Consider the following 20,011-nt stretch of genomic DNA (forward strand, 5'->3'; position numbering starts at 1 on the left):
TAATTTTTTTTCTTTTAGTTTCCTCCCTCAGGTAACAGATCTGAATTTCCTGATGTGAAAATACTGATTGCATTTATAAGCTACAAAGACTTTAGAGATATGAACCAGGTAAATTAGCAATTACATATTAGATAAAGTTTATAAATACTATATCTCTTATTTTTAATCACTGATGTTTACTTTTGAGCGTTACATTTGCTCCGTTTGCTAACAAGAAGCTATGAGGCCTATCAAGTTTTTCTTTGGAAAGTACTCATCTCTCATTTGGCACAAAGTGTCTTAAAGCCTAAACTTTAGAAAGGATGTTTGTTTTCAGTTCTTTAAAAATCTCTTGTCATGTCATTTATCTTAACTTTAAATTCCTGAACAAAATATGATGGTGTAGAACACTGCACTATAAAGATTTTATAAACCAAAGCATATCATCATACTTTTGACTAGGGAATATATCATGTCATCAGACAATAATTCTAGTCTTCTTGACTGTCTGATGTATAATGTCCATTCCAGAGTGAAATGTGGACTATTGCTGTTATGACTATAGTACAGAGAAAATTTATTCCTGTGTTTAACTGTTATTTTGCCTTTCAGACTCTAGGAGATAACATTACTGTGAAAATGTATTCTCCATCATGGCCTAACTTTGATTATACTATGGTGGTTATTTTTGTAATTGCTGTGTTCACTGTGGCATTAGGTGGATACTGGAGTGGACTAGTTGAATTGTAAGTTTAATTAACTTAAGCGTTTTTGTAATAAATGGTTAAAAATTTCTCCGATCATTTTAATTATATAACAACATTTAAAAATTTTATCTGCCCTCAGAATATGATGCCAGTAAGCCCAGTCTGCAGGTTTGTCCTCATTTAGATCATTTACATTTTCACCAGAGAGAGAAGAGTCACAGATTTCTCTAACTCTTCCACTGTCAGAGGAACATTGACATCACATCAGAGACTCTTTTAAGTTAAAATGTTTAATTCTGTCTCCCAGAAAAGGTCATGGGAGATATCCTAGTATGCCTATTGATTTAGATTGGAAGAAAATAAGCAAGAGAAAGTAGGGAGTTTTTCAGCTCCTCCTGGGCTGGGTCATTACAATGTGGCCTCATCATTCTGTTTAATGCTTTAGGAATTCTAAGGATGTTAGTAATGTCCATCTCTTTTTTCACTTAGTCGAGATTTATTTCAAGGCTTGAAAACATTCAAGCCAACTGAAATGGTATTACTGTCACTTTTTATAATACATAAATAGGCCAGGCATGGTGGCTTATGCCTGTAATCCCAACACTTTGGGAGGCTGAGGCGGGCAGATCACCTGAGGTCAGGAGTTTGAGACAAGCCTGGCCAACATGGTGAAATCCTGTCTCTACGAAAAATACAAAAATTACCTGGGTGCAGTGGTGCATGCCTATAATCCCAGCTACTTGGGAGGTTGAGGCAGGAGAATTGCTTGAACCCGGGAGGTGGAGGTTGCAGTGAGCTGAGATTGTGCCATTGCATTCCAGCCTAGGCGACAAGAGTGAGACTATGTCTCCAAAAAAAAAAAAAAAAGTAAATAATTAATATAAAACTTTGAAAAACGTAGACACAGTTAAATAACCACTAAATACCACACTATTCAATTCTCAAAAGCAATGGCTATTTAGCAAACTGTAAGGTAACAGTAAAATATCAGAGAACTTTTATGCATTTAGAGAACATAATTAGCAGCAAGCTAGTCAGACAAAATAAACATAAATGTTTTTACATTTTCCTTTTTTTTTTTTTGATACAGAGTCTCGCTCTGTTGCCAGGCTGGAGTACAGTGGTGTGATCTTGGCTCACTGAAAACTCCGCCTCTCCGGTTCAAGTGATTCTCCTGCCTCAGCCTCCCAAGTAGCTGGGGCTACAGGCGCACACCACCATGCCCAGCTAATTTTTGTATTTTTAGTAGAGATGGCGTTTCACCATGTTGACCAGGATGATCTTGATCTCTTGACCTCTTGATCTGCCCGCCTTGGCCTCCCAAAGTGTTGGGATTACAGGCGTGAGTCACTGTGCCTGGCCTCCATGTTTGTTTTTAATTTTGCTTTATAAAACCACTGATAAATTGAGGCATCTCTCAATTATAGGATTTCTCACATTAAAAATTATATATTTATATATATTTTTTGAGATGGAGTCTTGCTCTGTCACGCAGGCTGGAGTGCAGTGGTATGATCTCAGCTCACTGCAACCTCCGCCTCCCAGATTCAAGCGTTTCCCCTGCCTCAGCCTCTTCAGTAGCTGGGATTACAGGTGCCTGCCACCATGTCTGGCTAGTTTTTGTATTTTTAGTAGAGATGAGTTTTCACCATGTTGGCCAGACTGGCCTTGAACTCCTGACCTCAGGTGATCTGCCCACCTCGGCCTCCCGAAGTGCTGGGATTACAGGCGTGAGCTACTGCGCCCAGCCTAAAAATTATATTTTCTAGCCTTGGCAACATAGCAAGACCTCATCTCCTCTAAAAATAAAAAAATTAGCCAGCGCCAGGCATAGTGGCACACGCCTCTAGCCCCAGAGGCTACTCAGGAGGTGGAGGTGAGAGGATTGCTTGAGCCCAGGAGTTTCAGTTTACAGGGAGCTGTGATTGTGCCACTGCACTCCAACCTGGGCAACAGAGTGAGACCCTACTAAAAAAAAGAAAAAAAAGGCCAGCTGCAGTGACTCATTTTTTGGAGGTCGAGGTGGGCAGTTCACTTGAGCCCAGGAGTTCAAGATCAGCCTGGGCAACATAGTGAAACCCCGTCTCGGCCAGGTGTGGTGGCTCATGCCTGTAATCCCAGCTCTTTGGGAGGCCGAGGCGGGCAGATCATCTGATGTCAGGAGTTCGAGATCAGCCTGGCCCACATGGCGAAACCCCATCTCTACTAAAAGTACGAAAATCAACCAGGTGTGGTGGCGTGCGCCTGTAATCCCAGCTACTTAGGAGCCTGAAGCAGGAGAATCACTTGAACCCAGGAGGTGGAGGTTGCAGTGAGCCGAGATCATCCCATTGCACTCCAGCCTGGGTGACAGAGCAAAACTCCATCTCAAAACAAAACAAAACCCATCTCTACAAAAACATAAAAAATAAAAATTATATTTTCTAAATATTTTTATTGGAAGAAATGAAAAAGCCACAAACTGCATTGTTTGCCATAAATTCATACACCAGAAAGTAAAATGCAATCCACCTGAATCTGTATATGCTTCCCTTTTCTCCAACAACTTTAAATGTTTTCTATATACTTTGTAAGTTTTATTAAAATCAGTTCTAATTAATTTATGCAGATTAGGGGAAATGATTTATAATAAATTATCCTTAAAATTACCTTCTACAAACTTCTAACCCTACTGCCCCCATAGCCACCACATCTGCTGCTAAAGTGAACAATGATGCAATGTACTGTTTGTGGGGGCGCAAAGCATCTGTAGTCTTGATTTCCTGAATAGCCAAAGATTTCAACTTTCTGCCAGTTTAAACAAAAAGACTTAAATGGCCAAAATTATACAGTGAGAAGAAAAATCTATAGCATGAAGATTAACTAAAACTTTAAAGCGTGTCCATATTTTAATTTAAATATAGAAATTTCAAATGTACATAACATTCGGATTTTCCTATTTAGTAGTAACCTTAACTCAGTCTCCTCACAGTTTTGTACTTTTGGCTCTAAATTAAAAAGTCAATGTATATTCATAACTCTTAATGAAAAAAATGTGCCCAGAGCATATTATTTCATGTATGAAGGGCAAAATATATTTGCCTTGTGAATTGATCTATAGCTTCCATTTAAAAGATCTTATTTGTAACTAAATGAAGCTAAGGTTATTTGTAATTTCTTAAATACTAAAATTTGATTGACTTACATCAAGAGGGAAATGTTAAGAGTTTAACAAGTGTAGGTTCCTGGAGTGTTGAGCTTTAAACATTTTATGTATTTGGAAAGCATGTTTCAACATATATCAGTCACATCTTTCATATGAGTAAGCATGTTTTTTTCCTTCATTATTAATCTTTAATCTTTTTTTTTTTTTTTTTTGAGATGGAGTCTCACTCTGTCACCCAGGCTGCAGTGCAGTGGTGCAATCTTGACTCACTGCAACCTCCACCTCCCAGGTTCAAGCAATTCTCCTGCCTCAGCCTCCCAAGTAGCTGGGATTGTAGGCGTGAACTACCACACCAAGCTAATTTTTTGTATTTTTTTTAGTAGAGATGGAGTTTCGCCATGTTGGCTAGGTTGGTCTTGAACTCCAGACCTCAGGTGATCCGCCTGCCTTGGCCTCCCAAAGTGCTGGCATTACAGGTGTGAGCCACTGCACCTGGCAATTATTAATCTTTATAAAGCATAGTATGTAAGATCTCCATATCTCTAAAATCATTTTGTATATTACTTAGGGAAACTTTAGAAATAATTTTCCAAAAGCTGCTGATTTATTGAAAATGTTTTCCTGGCCGGGCGCGGTGGCTCACGCTTGTAATCCCAGCACTTTTGGAGGCCGAGGCGGGCGGATCACGAGGTCAGGAGATCGAGACCACGGTGAAACCCCGTCTCTACTAAAAATACAAAAAATTAGCCGGGCGTGGTGGCGGGCGCCTGTAGTCCCAGCTACTCGGAGAGGCTGAGGCAGGAGAATGGCGTGAACCCGGGAGGCGGAGCTTGCAGTGAGCCGAGATCGCGCCACTGCACTCCAGCCTGGGCGACAGAGCGAGACTCCATCTCAAAAAAAAAAAAGAAAATGTTTTCCTATTTATTTTAGATTCTTACTGTACTTCCATTCCCATGTAAATTCTTTCTTCTCTAGAATAGTGCTTCTCAAACTGTAAAGTACATACACTTATCTAGAGATCTTATTAAAATACAAATTCAGGCCAGGCGTGGTGGCTCACACTTGTAATCCCAGCACTTTGGGAGGCCGAGGCAGATAGATCACTTGTGCCCAGGAGTTTGAGACCAGCCTGGGCAGCATAGTGAGACCCATCTCTACAAAAATAATTTACAAATTAGTTGGGTGTGGTGACATGAACCTATTGTCCTAGCTACTCAGGAGGCTGATGTAGGAGGACCGTTTGAGCCCAGGAATTTCAGGCTGCAGTGAGCCGTTATCATGCCACTGCACTCAAGCCTGGGCAGCAGAGCAAAATCCTATCTCAAAAAGATAACAGTAAGAATAATAAAATACAAATTCAGATTTAGTAGATTTGGGATAGGGGCCCAGATTCTGCATTCTTTTTTTTGTTTTTTTTGAGATGCAGTCTCACTCTGTTGCCCAGGCTGGAGTGCAGTGGTGAGACCCCGGCTCACTGCAACCTCTGCCTCCCAGGTTCAAGCAATTTTCCTGCTTCACCTTCCCCAGTAGCTGGGATTACAGGTGCACGCCACCACGCCTGACTAATTTTTTGTACTTTAGTAGAGACAGGGTTTCACTGTGTTGCCCAGGCTGGTTTCGAACTCCTGAGCTCAGGCAATCCGCCCGTCTCAGCCTCCCAAAGTGCTGGGATTACAGGTGTGTGCCACCGTGCCTGGCCCAATTCTGCATTTTTAACAACTCCCAAGTGATTTAGCTGGGCTATGGACCACACTTTGAGTTTAGCAAGGCAAGCTTTTTTATATACACGCTAGGACAAGCTCCTCCTTGAGAAAACTGGAAATTGGAGGGGAGTACGTATCAGCTTTTTTATTTGTAAAACATGATGATGGAGCAGAAACAAGTAATTTGTTGCCTTCGGAAACCAGATTGGGAGAGGAAATGTCCCATACCTGCAGGATCATGGATTTTAAAATTGAGGGGGCTGATTCTAAGAGCAAAATAAAGATAGAGAGAAGTAAGTGTGTGTGGGAGGAGAAAGGGGTGGTGACCGTATGGAGAAAGAGAATACGAATCAGTGATATAAAGGAAAAAGTTCCATAAAAAGAATTATTAAAAACATAAGGCCCATCATTTAGCAAGTAATGACAGTTGGATGGAAAGAGAGTAAGGCTTAGAGAAGGGAAAATGTGCCAGAACAGGACCTCACAACCCAACCTGGGCTATTGTTGCCCAGGTTGGAGTGCAATGGCGTGATCTTGGCTCACTGCAACTTCCGCCTCCTGGGTTCAAGCAATTCTCCTGCCTCAGCCTCCCACGTAGCTGGGATTACAGGCATGCACCACCATGCCCAGCTGATTTTTGTATTATTGATAGAGATGTGGTTTCACCATGTTAGCCAGGCTGGTCTTGAACTTCTGACCTCAGGTGATCCGCCTGCCTCGGCCTCCCAAAGTGCTGGGATTACAGGTGTGAGCCACCATGCCCAGCCTAAAATCTTTTTATAATAAGGTCACTGGTCCTCAGCCTTTATAGCCTCTAGATGGCATGCAATAAAGTTTAGGTTCCTATTGCATATGGCTCTCAAGCTGATATGAAAGTACAATTTTTTTTTTCAAAAAAGATGAATTGTTTTTTTTTTTTTTTTTTTTTGAGTTGGAGTCTCACTGTCACCCAGGCTGGAGTGCCGTGGCATGCGGTCTTTGCTCACCGCAACCTCTGCCTCCCAGGTTCAAGCAATTCTCCTGGCTCAGCCTCTCAAGTAGCTGGGATTACAGGCACGTACCACCACACCTGGCTAATTTTTGTATTTTTAGTGGAGATGGACTTTCATCATGTTGGCCAGGCTGGTCTCAACTCCTGACCTCAAGTGATCTGCCCACCTCAGCCTCCCAAAGTTCTAGGATCACAAGTGTGAGCCACCACACCCAGCAGAATTGTAATATTTTAATGTGATATAAATCTAGTACACTGTATGCTTTCCTTCAAGAAATTGCCTGTGCTTTTTAGTTCAATGACTATGAATAGATAAATCTTTAATTATTATGGCTTATATGTATACTATGACAATAATTTCTTTAAATTTATTTCTGTAGTGACAGATATAATAATTAGCACCTTTTTACACTCAGGTACCACATTTATAGAAATTTATTTAATACCCTGTCATTCAGCTCTTAGAGTTTCAGGGGAGGTGCTAGCATGTCTCCATCAACTCTCTCCCTGCTCTTTTCCCAGGCAATCTACTCTTTTTTCTTTTTAATTTTTAAAATTAATTTAAAAAATATATTAAAAGAAATAAACTTTTTAAATCTAAATTTTGTATTGAGCCCAGACCTAACAAGCAGGGCCAGGATTTGCACAGGAGGGAGCAGAGTTTAGAACAGAGTTGTTGAAAAGTATTCAGAAGTAGTATTAATAACATGTCGTAGGTTGCATATAACTAGGAGTAGGAAGGTCGACAACAGAGATTGCCCAACAAACAGCAGTTGCAGTTCTTTTCCTCCTCGACTTCTGTCTCTGTTATTAGCTCTGTGGCCTAGCAAGGGTTGAGACAATATTTCGTTATCTTAAATAAAGGTAGGACAAAGTTATGCCTCAAATTTCTTTTGAGTCCTTTATAATACATTGATGAGCGTAGACTAGGCATATAGTAAATGCTAAGTTGATTGAGAGGAGAATTTAGCGTTTACATTTAAGAGAAGCGCCGGGTGCGGTGGCTCACGCCTGTAATCCCAGTATTTTGGGAGGCCGAGGTGGATGGTTTGCCTGAGCTCGGTTCGAGACCAGCCAGTGCAACATGGTGAAACCCCATCTCTACTAAAATACAAAAAATTAGCCGGGCCTAGTGGCATGTGCCTGTAGTCCCAGCTACTCGGGAGGCTGAGGCAGGAGAATTGCTTGAACCTGGGAGGCAGAGGTTTCAGTGAGCAGAGATCACGCCACTGCACTCCAGCCTTGGCAACAGAGCAAGACTGTCTCAAAAAAAAGAGAAGCTAATTTTTAGAAGTACTTTACTATCTGTAAGTTGATAATAGTAAGTTTGTAAGAAGCATTGGTTTTAGTTTGAAATTTATTATGTCAATATAATTTTCAAATTAGATAATATAAATATCCACAAGTATTAATTTGTTTATATAATAAATGTCATCTCTTTCAACAATTTTGCCTGCAGAAAAAAATGTTTCAAAAGTTAATGGTTGAAAACAGATCATCTCTGGAGAGTAGCATTTAAGAGGTTTTTACTTTCTAGATTAAATATTTCTTTTTAGGGTACAGTTTTTAAAAAGTACATTACTTGCTATAACAAGATAGCTTAGAAAAATAAAATAAAAATATTTTAATAAATAAAAATTGCTTTCTTCAGAAACAAATTTAAATTGGTATTAGAGATAAATTTTTTAAATAACTGTACTTGGCTAAGATTTGCTAAAGTTCTTGTATGTTTGTACAGGGAAAACTTGAAAGCAGTGACAACTGAAGATAGAGAAATGAGGAAAAAGAAGGAAGAATATTTAACTTTTAGTCCTCTTACAGTTGTAATATTTGTGGTCATCTGCTGTGTTATGATGGTCTTACTTTATTTCTTCTACAAATGGTTGGGTAAGAAGTCATATTTTATGTTTGCTACTGTTAACATACATTCTTTTCACTGACTGTTACTAGATTTATCTTTTCCTTTAAGACATTCTACCTGGAAAACATATGCGAATAATTTGGTTAATATTAATTTCTTTAAAATTATCAGTGTTAGGTCTCTGTTACTCTGAGATAAAAATATTCAGATTAAAAATACGATATGTGCCAGGAGCAGTGGCTTACACTTGTAATCCCAGCACTTTGGGAGGCCAAGGTGGGCAGATCACCTGAGGTTGGGAGTTTGAGACCAGCCATGGAGAAACTCCATCTCTACTAAAAATACAGAAATTAGCCGGGCGTGGTGGCACCCGCCTGTAATCCCAGCTACTCATGAGGCTGAGTCAGGAGAATCGCTCGAACCTGGGAGGCGGAGGTTGCGGTGAGCCGACGTTGCACCATTGTACTCCAGCCTGGGCAAAAAGAGCGAAACTCCATCTCAAAAAAAAAAAAAAAAGTGCGTTATGTTTTCAGATAAGAACACTTCTTCATGGATGACTTGAAATAATTGCCATGGTCCCTAAGTTTTCCTCTCTGTAGATGAATGATATAGCTCAGTATCTAAGCAGTGGATTAAGGAGTTCTTGGTGGCTATATTTAGCTACATGAAATAGAAGATTATTCAGATTACTGATGTATTGCATCTACTAACTCCCAAAGTGTAATTTATCTTTTGTCACTTTGCAAATCAAGATGTTTTATTGCTCGAATTTTATGTTACTTATATAAACAAGATAATATTATATCTGAAGACACACAGGTACTTCACTGTGGTCTAGAGAGTAACTAGTCCTTTTTTTCCTTGAAGAAAGTAGAGCAGGAACTATAATGGCTTGTCCATCTCCTGAACAGTCTTATTAATGGCTTAACAGAATGGAAATTTGCCATCCCTGGACAGTATACAGCACAAAGAGAAGGGAGACCAGGGTAAAACGAGTGTACCTAATAAGAACTAGCAAAAAGCCCTTTTAAGAACCACCAAAGGCTACCATGCTTATGTGTATAGCATTAGCATAAATTTCTGGACTAGGGAACTAGGGCCTAGGATTTGTTTCATTCAGCTTTTTTTTTTTTGAAACAAAGTCTCACTCTGTCGCCCAGGCTGGAGTGCAGTGGCACAATCTCGGCTCACTGCAACCTCCGCCTCCCAGGTTCAAGTGAGTCTCCTGCCTCAGTCTCCTGAGTAGCTGGGATTACAGGTGTGCGCCACCGTGCCCGGCTAATTTTTGTATTGTTAGTAGAGACGGGATTTCACTATGTTGACCAGGCTAGTCTCAAACTCCTAACCTCAAGTGATCCACCCGCCTTGGCCACCCAAAGTGCTAGGATTACAGGCGTGAATTACCGCGCCCAGCCTCATTCAGTTTTTGTTCAGTTTCTCTTGTCCTGTGACAGCAGTTTAAAAACTAGACCTATGATATCTTTTTTTTTTTTTTTTAAGACAGAGTCTTGCTCTGCTCTGCTCTGTCACCCAGGCTGGAGTGCAGTGGCACAATCTGAGTTCACTGCAACCTCTGCCTCCCACATTGAAGCGATCCTCCTGCCTCAGCGTCCCAAGTAGCTGGGACTACAGGCACGTCCCACCATGCCTAGCTAATATTTGTATTTTTATTATTTGTATTTATTTATTTATTTGAGATAGAGCGATTCTCTTGCCTCAGCTTCCCGAGTAGCTGGGATTACAGGCGTCTGGCACCACCCCCAGCTAATTTTTGTATTTTTAGTAGAAACAGGGTTTCACCATGTTGGCCAGGCTGATCTCAAAGTCTTGACCTCAGGAGATCCACCCACCTCGGCCTCTTATAGTGCTGGGATTACAGGTGTGAGCCACTGTACCCAGTTTATGACGTGTATTTTTTAATTAAAAATAAGTCATTCTGGCCAGATGCAGTGGCTCTCGCCTGTAATCCCAGCACTGTGGGAGGCCAAAGCAAGTGGATCACTTGAGGTCAGGGGTTCAAGAGCAGCCTGGCCAACATAGTGAAACCCCGTCTCTACTAAAAATACAAAAATTAGCTGGGCATGGTGGTGCGTGCCTGTAGTTCCAGCTACTCAAGGGGCTGAGGCAGGAGAGTGGCTTAAGCCTGGGAGGCGGAGGTTGTGGTGAGCCAAGATTGTCCCATTGCACTCCAGCCTGGGTGACACAGTGAGACTCTGTCTCAAAAAAAAAGGAACTCATTTTGTTAATATCACTCATTTTAAACTGTTGTTGAGAGAGTGAGGACTAGAATGATATGTGTATTATGTTGGCATCAAACAGGTGATTTCATTAATTTAATACTCCTTCAGATTAATTTCTGTTATCAACTCTCAGTTTACAGTAGTCATTGATAGAAAAAAGAGAGCCCTCTACTTTACCTGAAAGCATATTTTAGTTTTTGGTAAGAGATTTCCTTAAATTCATCGCTATTTAAAAAGAAGACAGCCGGGTGCAGTGGCTCACGGCTGTAATCCCAGCACTTTGGGAGGCCAAGGCAGGCACATCACCTGAGGTCGGGGCTTTGAGACCAGCCTGGCCAACATGACAAAACCCCATCTACTAAAACTACAAAAATTGGCTGGGTATGGTGGCGCATGCCTGTAATCCCAGCTATTTGGGAGGCTAAGGCATGAGAATCACTTGAGCCCAGGAGGCAAAGATTGCAGTGAGAGCCAAGATCACACCACTGCATTCCGGCCTGGGCGACTGGGCGACAGAGTGAGACTCTCAGAAAAAAAAAAAAAAAAACACCTTACGATTTAAATTTCAGTTTAGTAAGTAATTCAAGTCATCATATAGTCACTTCATTGGAAGTATGATTCAATAAAGAAAGCTAAAGAATTAATATTGCTTGTATAAATATTTTCTTATCACCTTTCCTTCTGTTCTCATGTAATATAGTGTTTTTTTTTTCTAGTTTATGTTATGATAGCAATTTTCTGCATAGCATCAGCAATGAGTCTGTACAACTGTCTTGCTGCACTAATTCATAAGATACCATATGGACAGTGCACGTACGTATCTCTTACAGGAAATCTTACAATGTTGGTGTTTATAATTTAAAACAATACAAAAGTAGAAGTATTATTTGAAACCTATATAGTCTGATATGCATTGGACCTATAGGTGTTTAAATTTAAATTTAAGTAAAATTAAGTAAAATTAAAAATTGAGTTTTTCATTCTTATTAGCCACATTGCAAGTGCTCAATAGCCACATATGACTAGTAGCTAATATATTGGACAACACAAACATAGTACATTTTTCATCACAGAAAATTATATTGGACTGATAAACATTGTATTATGTCTCATTTGTTTTACTTAAAATCAAGACTTTTAAAATTGGTATTTCAGTCACTTCTTATGACTGTGGTTAACATTTGCTACTTCTTATATCAAGTGAACATTGTACTTCATCTGCAGTGTTAACTATTTCAATCTGTTTTTTAGGATTGCATGTCGTGGCAAAAACATGGAAGTGAGACTTATTTTTCTCTCTGGACTGTGCATAGCAGTAGCTGTTGTTTGGGCTGTGTTTCGAAATGAAGACAGGTATGAATACTCAATGTATTTGCTTTTAGATTAAGGATGAATTGTTTCCTATCTTGCCCTGATACTTACTATGATTATTACGGAATTTTTTTGCTTCTATGCCAGAACACCAGTCTTGTAATGAACTACTTCTTAAATAAGCAGATCTTATGTTAATGCATTTGAATTCATATAGAGAAGGAAATATGAATTATGATTTCAACACATACACTGAAATAGACTTTAAAAATATACCTAATTTCACACCTGTAATCCCAGCACTTTGGGAGGCCGAGGCAGGCGGATTACCTGAGGTCAGGAGTTCGAGACCAGCCTGACCAACATGGAGAAACCCCATCTCTACTAAAAATACAAAAAATTATCCGGGCGTGGTAGTGCATGCCTGTAATCCCAGCTACTCAGGAGACTGAGGCAGGAGAATCGCTTGAACCCGGGAGGCGGAGGTTGCAGTGAGCCAAGATCATGCCATTGCACTCCAGCCTGGGCAACAAGAGTAAAACTCCATCTCAAAAAATATATATATATGTACGTGTGTGTGTGTGTATATATATGTGTGTGTGTGTATATATGTGCGTGTGTGTATATATATATATATATATACACACACTTAATTTTGGTATAGCCACACAGTTGAGTGCAGTGCAGCTCTAAACAATGAAGATCTCTATGAAATGATATGCAGGGAGTTCCAGGAGAGAGAGAAAGAGAGAGAGAGAGAGTGCATAAACAATCAAAATGTCCATCAAACTTTGAATGGGTGAATACATTACGTTATATTTACACAGTGGAATACTATTCACCAATAAGCAAGCCATATACCACATGCACAAGTGTGAATGAATCTCAAACGTAATGCTAAGTGAAAGTAGTCAGATACAAAAGAGAACGTACTTGCCGGGCGTGGTGGCTCATACCTGTAATCCCAGCACTTTTGGAGGCTCGAGGTGGGCAGATCACCTGTGGTCAGGAGTTCGAGACCACCCTGACCAACATGGAGAAACCCCATCTCCACTAAAAATACAGAATTAGCCGGGCGTGGTGGCGTGCACCTGTAATCCCAGCTACTCAGGAGGCTGAGGCAAGAGAATCACTTGAACCCGAGGCAGAGGTTGCAGTGAGCCGAGATCACACTATTGCACTCCAGCCTGGGGAACAAGAGTGCAACTCCGTCTCAAAAAAAAACAAAAAAAAAAGAGAGAGACAGAATATACTCTATGATATATAAAGTACAAAAAGGAGCACAATCTATACTTTTTACAAAGTTTTATTTTTAATAGGGGAACATAATGACTATATATATTTATGGGATACATGTGATGTTTTGATACGGGCATACAATGTGAATGATGACATCAGAGTAATGGTGGTATCCATCACCTCAAGCCTTTATCATTTCTTTGTGTTGGGAACATTCCAATTTCACTCTTTTAGTTATTTTTACAATATACAATGAGTTATTAACTATATCACCCTATTGTACTACCGAACACTAGATCTTATTTATTTTATTTAACTATATTTTTGCACCCATTAACCATCTTCACTTTATCACCCCCACTCTCTACCTTTTTTTAGCCTCTGGTAACCATCATTCTACTATCTCCATGAGTTCCATTTTTTATTTTTATTTTCTTAATTTTAGCTCCCACTATGAGTGAGAACATGCAATGTTTGTCTTTCTGTGCTTGGCTTATTTCACTTAACATGATGTCTTCAGTTCCATCCATGTCTTTGCAAATGACAAGACTTCATTATTTTTATGGCTGAATAATATTCCATTGTGTGTATTTGTAAAATTATATGTATATATGTGTATAATATTTCCTTTATCCACTGATGGACACTTAGATTGATTCCATATCTTGGCCATGGTGAATAGTGCTACAATAAACATGAGAGTTCAGGTATCTCTTTGATATACTGAGTTCCTTTCTTTTGCATGTATATCCAGTGGTGGGATTGCTGGATCATATGGTAGTTCTGTTTTTAGTTTTTTTGAGGAATTTCCATACTACTCTTCAGAGTGGCTGTGGTAATTTACATTCCCACCAACAGTGTACAAGGTTCCCCCTTTTCCCACATCCTTGCCAGCATTCTGGGATGAGATGATATCTCATTGTAGTTTTGACTTACGTTTCTCTAATTGCAATCAGATTTCATCTGATTGGAGATGTTGAGCATTTTTTCATGTATCTGTTGGTCATTTGTATGTCTTTGGAGAAATGTCTATTCAGATATTTTGCCCAATTTTTAATTGGATTACTTGGTTTTTTTTTCTATCGAGTTTGAGCTCCTTATATATTCTGGTTATTAATCGCTTGTCAGATGGGTAGTTTGCAGATGTTTTCTTTCATTCTGTGGGTTGTCTCTTCACTTTCTTGATTTTTCCTTTGCCATGCAAAACCTTTTAGCTTGACGTGATTCCATTTGTCCATTTTTGCTTTCGTTGTCTGTGCTTTTCAAGTCTTACTCCAGAAATCTTTGCCAAGACCAATGTCCTGGAGCATTTCCCCAATGTTTTCATCAAGTAGTGTCATAGTTTCAAGTCTCAGATTTAAGTCTTTAATCCACTTTGATTTGATATTTGTATTTTTTAAGTGAAAAAAGCAAAGTGCAAAAAAATATAGAGTATGCTGTCTTTTATGCAAGAAAGAGGGGGATATAAGAAAATATACAGATATCTGTTCATTTCTAGGAAGATAACCAGAAAAAAATATATACTTAGTTTATATTAATGGTTTATTAATAAAATTATTGAGGACTGAAAGGATTTAATGGCCTAAAATTTGGGAAACAAAGCTCATACAGCTTTATGCAGCTTCAGGTAGGATAATCAATGGATAATTACTCATGTCAATTTCTGATGGAGTAAGTTGCATAGCTCTTGTTTTCTTTATGTTCAAGCTATTTGGATCTGTGTTAACACTGATATTTTGTTAACAGCTGTTTTCTAGAACGAGACATGTGTTAATGTACTTATGTCTGATAGATGTTCTTCTGAGGTAGCCTTTTCAACTTTTTCTTAGTGTAATAATATTCATTATTCTACTAGGACAGTAAAATTACCAAATATAGAGTATATGAGGGGTTTTGTTGTTATGCTTGCTATTTAATAATTGAATAGTCAGAAATCAGCCAGGCATGGTGGTGTGCACGCCTTTAGTCCCAGCTACTTGGGAAGCTGAGACACGAAAATCGCTTGAACCCAGGAGGCGAAGGTTGCAGTGAGCCGAGATCATGCCACTGCACTCCAGCCTGGGTGACAGAGTGAGACTCTGTCTTTAAAAAAAAAAAAAAAAAAATGGAATAGTCAAATCATAGCAATTAAATGATATTACCTCAGTGATCTATGTCTTTTGAAACGCTTCATCAAAACATTGATAAAGCAATAGAGTAATATCTTTTGATTTTAGGTGGGCTTGGATTTTACAGGATATCTTGGGGATTGCTTTCTGTCTGAATTTAATTAAAACACTGAAGTTGCCCAACTTCAAGGTAATGTATACAATACTACTTTGCTAGTTAAAATAAATTTTTCAAAGACAACTTTATTAAGGCATAATTTACCTACAATTAAATGCGCCAGTTTTCGGTGTACTGTTTATGGAAAGTTTATGAATGTATAACTTTATAACCACTATCCCAGTGAAGTTGTAGAATAGTTCTCATCTCTTCCGAAAGCTCTACCATGGCCTTTGCAATCAGTCCTAACCCCCAGGCCCAGACAACCACTGATTTGCTAGCTAAACTATTGTTTTTTTTTTTCTTTCTTTTATTTGTGTAAATTTAAGGGGTTCAAGTGTAGTTTTGTTACATGGATATATTGGGTAGTGATGAAATGTGGACTTATAGTATAACCATCACTTGACTAATGTGCATTGTCCCCATTAAGTAATTTCTCATCCCTCACCCCTTCTAACTCTTCCACCATGCCAAGTATCCAGTGCCTGTTATTCCTCACTCTTATCCATGTGTACACTTTATTTTGGCTAAATTTTGTTTGTTTGTTTTTATAGAGATAGGGGTCTCGCTGTGCTACCCAAGCTGTTCTTAAACTTCCGGCCGCAAGCAGTCCTTCTGATTTGGCCTCCCAAAGTGCTGGGATTACAGGCATGAGCCACTGCACCCTGCCTAAAATTTTTTTTTTTATTTGTTTTTTTTTGTTTGTTTGTTTTTTGAGATGGAGTCTCGCTCAGTCTCCCTGGCTGGAGTGCAGTGGTGCAATCTCGGCTCACTGCAGCCTCCGCCTCCTGAGCTCAAGTGATTCTCCTGCCTCAGCCTCCCAAGTAGCTGGGATTACAGGTGCCTACCACGAAGCCCTGCTAATTTTTGTATTTTTGGTAGAGACAGGGTTTCACCATGTTGGCCAGGCTGGTTTTGAACTCCTGACCTCAAATGATCTGCCCACCTGGGCCTCCCAAAGTGCTGGGATTACAGGCGTGAGCCACTGTGCCGGGCCTGCCTAAAATATTTTTAATCATTCATATAATATGCCAAATTCATAAAATCTTTAACATGACCAAATATCAGGGAAGCACATTTCTTCTTTTTTTTTTTTCCGAGACAAGAGTTTCACTCTGTTGCCGAGGCTGGAGTGCAGTGGCACAATCTCAGCTCACTGCAACCTCTGCCTCCCGGGTTCAAGTGATTCTCCTGCCTCAGCCTCCTGAGTAGCTGGGTTTATAGGCATATGCCACCATGCCCGGCTAATTTTTGTATTCTTAGTAGAGACGGGGTTTCACCATGTTGGCCAGGCTGGTCTCGAACTCTTGACCTCATGATCGGCCCCGCCTCAGTCTCCCAAAGTGCTGGGATTACAGGCATGAGCCACCACGCCCAACCCAGCACATTTCTTTGGTTCGGTGATTTTTTTTTAAAAAATAAGATAAAGAAGATAAGGGTTTTAATATGTAGAATAAAACTATACATAGTATTAACCATATCTTTTTAAAAGTAATATTTAAATGTATATTCATATATTTATTTGCACTTGAAAAATAATTTAATGCCTTAATTTACATTTAGGAAGATTGACCTTTAATTTTGTTTCTTTCTTTGACAGTCATGTGTGATACTTCTAGGCCTTCTCCTCCTCTATGATGTATTTTTTGTTTTCATAACACCATTCATCACAAAGGTATGACCATATTTTTGAAATGCATGAGGAAACATGCTAAAAAATGATCATCTTAAATCTGCTCCTAGATTATTAATTTTGCAGATTTTTACCACTGAGTGAATTCTAATTCTCTTAAAATAACTGTCGTTGAAATTGGCCTTTTAACTTTCAAGCCTTTAATCCATTTTGTTAGATTTTAAAATGTCTCTTGACTGACACAAATATGAGAATATCTGTAATTTTCTTACCTTTTTAAAGTATTTTTTCTTATGAGCTAAATGTTTACTGTAGGCAATATAGACAATAAAAAAATAAAATATCATTTCTGAAGCCCTAGTTTGAGACTAAGAAAGAGCAGCACACTGGAAATCGGAAGGCCTAGAATGTAGCTCTGTAACCTTGCAACCGTAGGCAAGTTACTTAGCCCTTTCTGCTTGCATTTGTATGAGGGAGTACTGCTAGCCATTCATCTTCCACCTCCATCAGTGGAATTCTTTTGGTTCCAACTAACAGAACCCAACCTAAGCCTTCTGTACCAAAAAGGTCTCATTTATCTAGGCTGTGTTTGTAGGCCAGTGTGGGGCTGGCGTCAAGAGAAGCTAGACTCAGGGCCACATACTCTCCCTTTTTGCTTCTGTCCATTTGTTCATTCTCTCAGACTGGCTTTTTCTATGAAGTTAGAATCAGAGCAACCGGCAGCTCCTAGGTCATATATTCCCAGATCTGCCGCTAGCTCTTCAGTAAAATGAGGAGAGGTGTTGGGTGAGTATGGTGGTCCTTAATTATTTGTCCAGCTTTTCTACCTTGATCCTGTTCCTGTCTCATGAATATAATATTAAGGGCCGGGCGCGGTGGCTCACACTTGTAATCCCAGCATTTTGGGAGGCCAAGGCGGGCGGATCACGAGGTCAGGAGATCGAGACCACGGTGAAACCCCGTCTCTACTAAAAATACAAAAAATTAGCCGGGCGTGGTGGCGGGCGCCTGTAGTCCCAGCTACTCGGAGAGGCTGAGGCAGGAGAATGGCGTGAACCCGGGAGGTGGAGCTTGCAGTGAGCCGAGATTGCGCCACTGCACTCCAGCCTGGGCGACAGAGCGAGACTCCGTCTCAAAAAAAAAAAAAAAAAAAAGAATATAATATTAATTATTGCTTAATTCCCCTACTTTCTCCCATTTTGAGTCTTGCTTTGTAACTTTGTATTATCCATTTATCCTTTGTCACTCTCATGTATTTCAGTATTTGATATTCTCTACTTTATTTATCATTCCTTCTTTTTTTTTTTAAAGGCCGAGTCTTGAGGCTGAAGTGCAATGGCACAATCCTAGTTCACTGCAGCCTCAAACTCCCCGGGCCCAAGCCCAGGAGTCCTCCCACGATGGCCTCCCAGAGTATTGGGATTACAGGCATGAGCCGTAGCGCCTGGCCTCATTTCTTCTTTACCCATTCATTAAACCTATCATCTGTGAAATCACTGTAAAAATCTACACTTCTGATATTTGCTATAATGGCATAAAGACAAACTGTACCCTATTGGGGAGCTAAAATTGTAATAGGTAACAAATATAATTAACTGTCCCAAAATACAGCTAACCAACCAAACTTTTTTTTTTTCCTCTTCTTTGAGAGACAAGCCTTTTTTTTGTTTTTTTCCTCTTCATTGAGACAGGGTCTCGGTCTGCCGCCCAAGCTGGAGTTCAGTGGCTCAATTATGACTTACTGCAGCCTTAACCTCCTGAGGCCCAGGTGATCCTCCCACCTCAGCTTCCCAAATAGCTGGTACTACAGGGACACGCCATTACACCCAGCCAATTTTTGTATTTTTTGTAGAGATGGGGTTTTACCATATTGCCCAAGCTGGCATATGGGCCAGCTGGCATATGCCTGGCCTAACCAAACCATTTTACTAGCACCTGTCACTTAACGATGAGCCATTTGATTCATTGACTTCACTGAACAATAGTAACCTAAAAAAAAAAATTCATAGAACTAGTATTATGGGTTATAACTAAACTTGTTAATTTGGCCAGGTGCGGTGGCTAATGCCTATAATCCCAACACTTTGGGAGGCTAAGGCAGGCAGATCACTTGAAGTCAGGAGTTCACAACCAGCCTGGCCAACATGGTAAAGCTGTATCTCTACTAAAAATACAATAATTAAGATGCCGGGTGTGGTGGCTCACGCCTGTAATCCCAGAACTTTGGGAGGCCGAGGTGAGTGGATCACTTGAGGTCAGGAGTTTGAGACCAGCCTGGCCAACATAGTGAAACCCCATCTCTACTAAAAATACAAAAATTTGCCAGGCACAGTGGTGGGCGCCTGTAATCCCAGCTACTTGGAGGGCTGAGGCAGGCGATTCACTTGAACCTAGGAGGTGGAGGTTGCAGTGAGCCGAGATCGCGCCACTGCACTCCAGCCTGGGTGACAGAGTGAGACTCCGTCTCACAAAAAAAAAAAAAAAAACAATAATTACCCAGGTGTGGTGGTGCACGCCTGTAGTCCCAGGTACTCGGGAGACTGAGGTGGGAAGATTGCTTGAAGCCAGGAGCGGAGGTTACAGTGAGCCGAGATCGTGCCACTGCACTCCAGCCTGGGCAAAAGAGTGAGACTCCATTTCAAAAAATAAAATTGTTGGCCAGGCACGGTGGTTCACGCCTGTAATCCCAGCACTTCAGGAGGCTGAGGTGGGCGGATCACGAGGTCAGGAGATTGAGACCATCCTGGCTAACACGGTGAAACCCCATCTCTACTAAAAAAATAGAAAAAAATTAGCTGGGCATGGTGGCGGGCACCTGTAGTCCCAGCTACTTGGGTGGCTGAGGCAGGAGAATGGCGTGAACCCGGGAGGCAGGTGATCCGAGATTGTGCCACTGCACTCCAGCCTGGGCAACAGAGTGAGACTCTGTCTCAAAAA

General features: G+C 40.3%; 1 protein-coding gene across 8 annotated transcripts in view; it reads left to right on the forward strand.

The window, feature by feature from the left end:
• Positions 1–20,011, forward strand: part of SPPL2A (signal peptide peptidase like 2A) — a 61,982-nt gene that overhangs the window by 22,836 nt on the left and 19,135 nt on the right. For all 8 annotated transcript variants that reach the window (XM_055279114.2, XM_063639461.1, XM_055279118.2 and 5 more), the window contains exons 4-10: positions 19–108; positions 592–725; positions 8,264–8,412; positions 11,343–11,439; positions 11,878–11,979; positions 15,393–15,474; positions 17,042–17,116. In XM_055279114.2, coding sequence (XP_055135089.2) covers positions 19–108; positions 592–725; positions 8,264–8,412; positions 11,343–11,439; positions 11,878–11,979; positions 15,393–15,474; positions 17,042–17,116 — 729 coding nt within the window. The remainder of the gene's footprint in view (positions 1–18; positions 109–591; positions 726–8,263; positions 8,413–11,342; positions 11,440–11,877; positions 11,980–15,392; positions 15,475–17,041; positions 17,117–20,011) is intronic.

The sequence above is a fragment of the Symphalangus syndactylus genome, chromosome 5 (genome assembly GCF_028878055.3).
Source record: "Symphalangus syndactylus isolate Jambi chromosome 5, NHGRI_mSymSyn1-v2.1_pri, whole genome shotgun sequence".
NCBI classification, from domain to species: Eukaryota; Metazoa; Chordata; class Mammalia; order Primates; family Hylobatidae; genus Symphalangus; species Symphalangus syndactylus.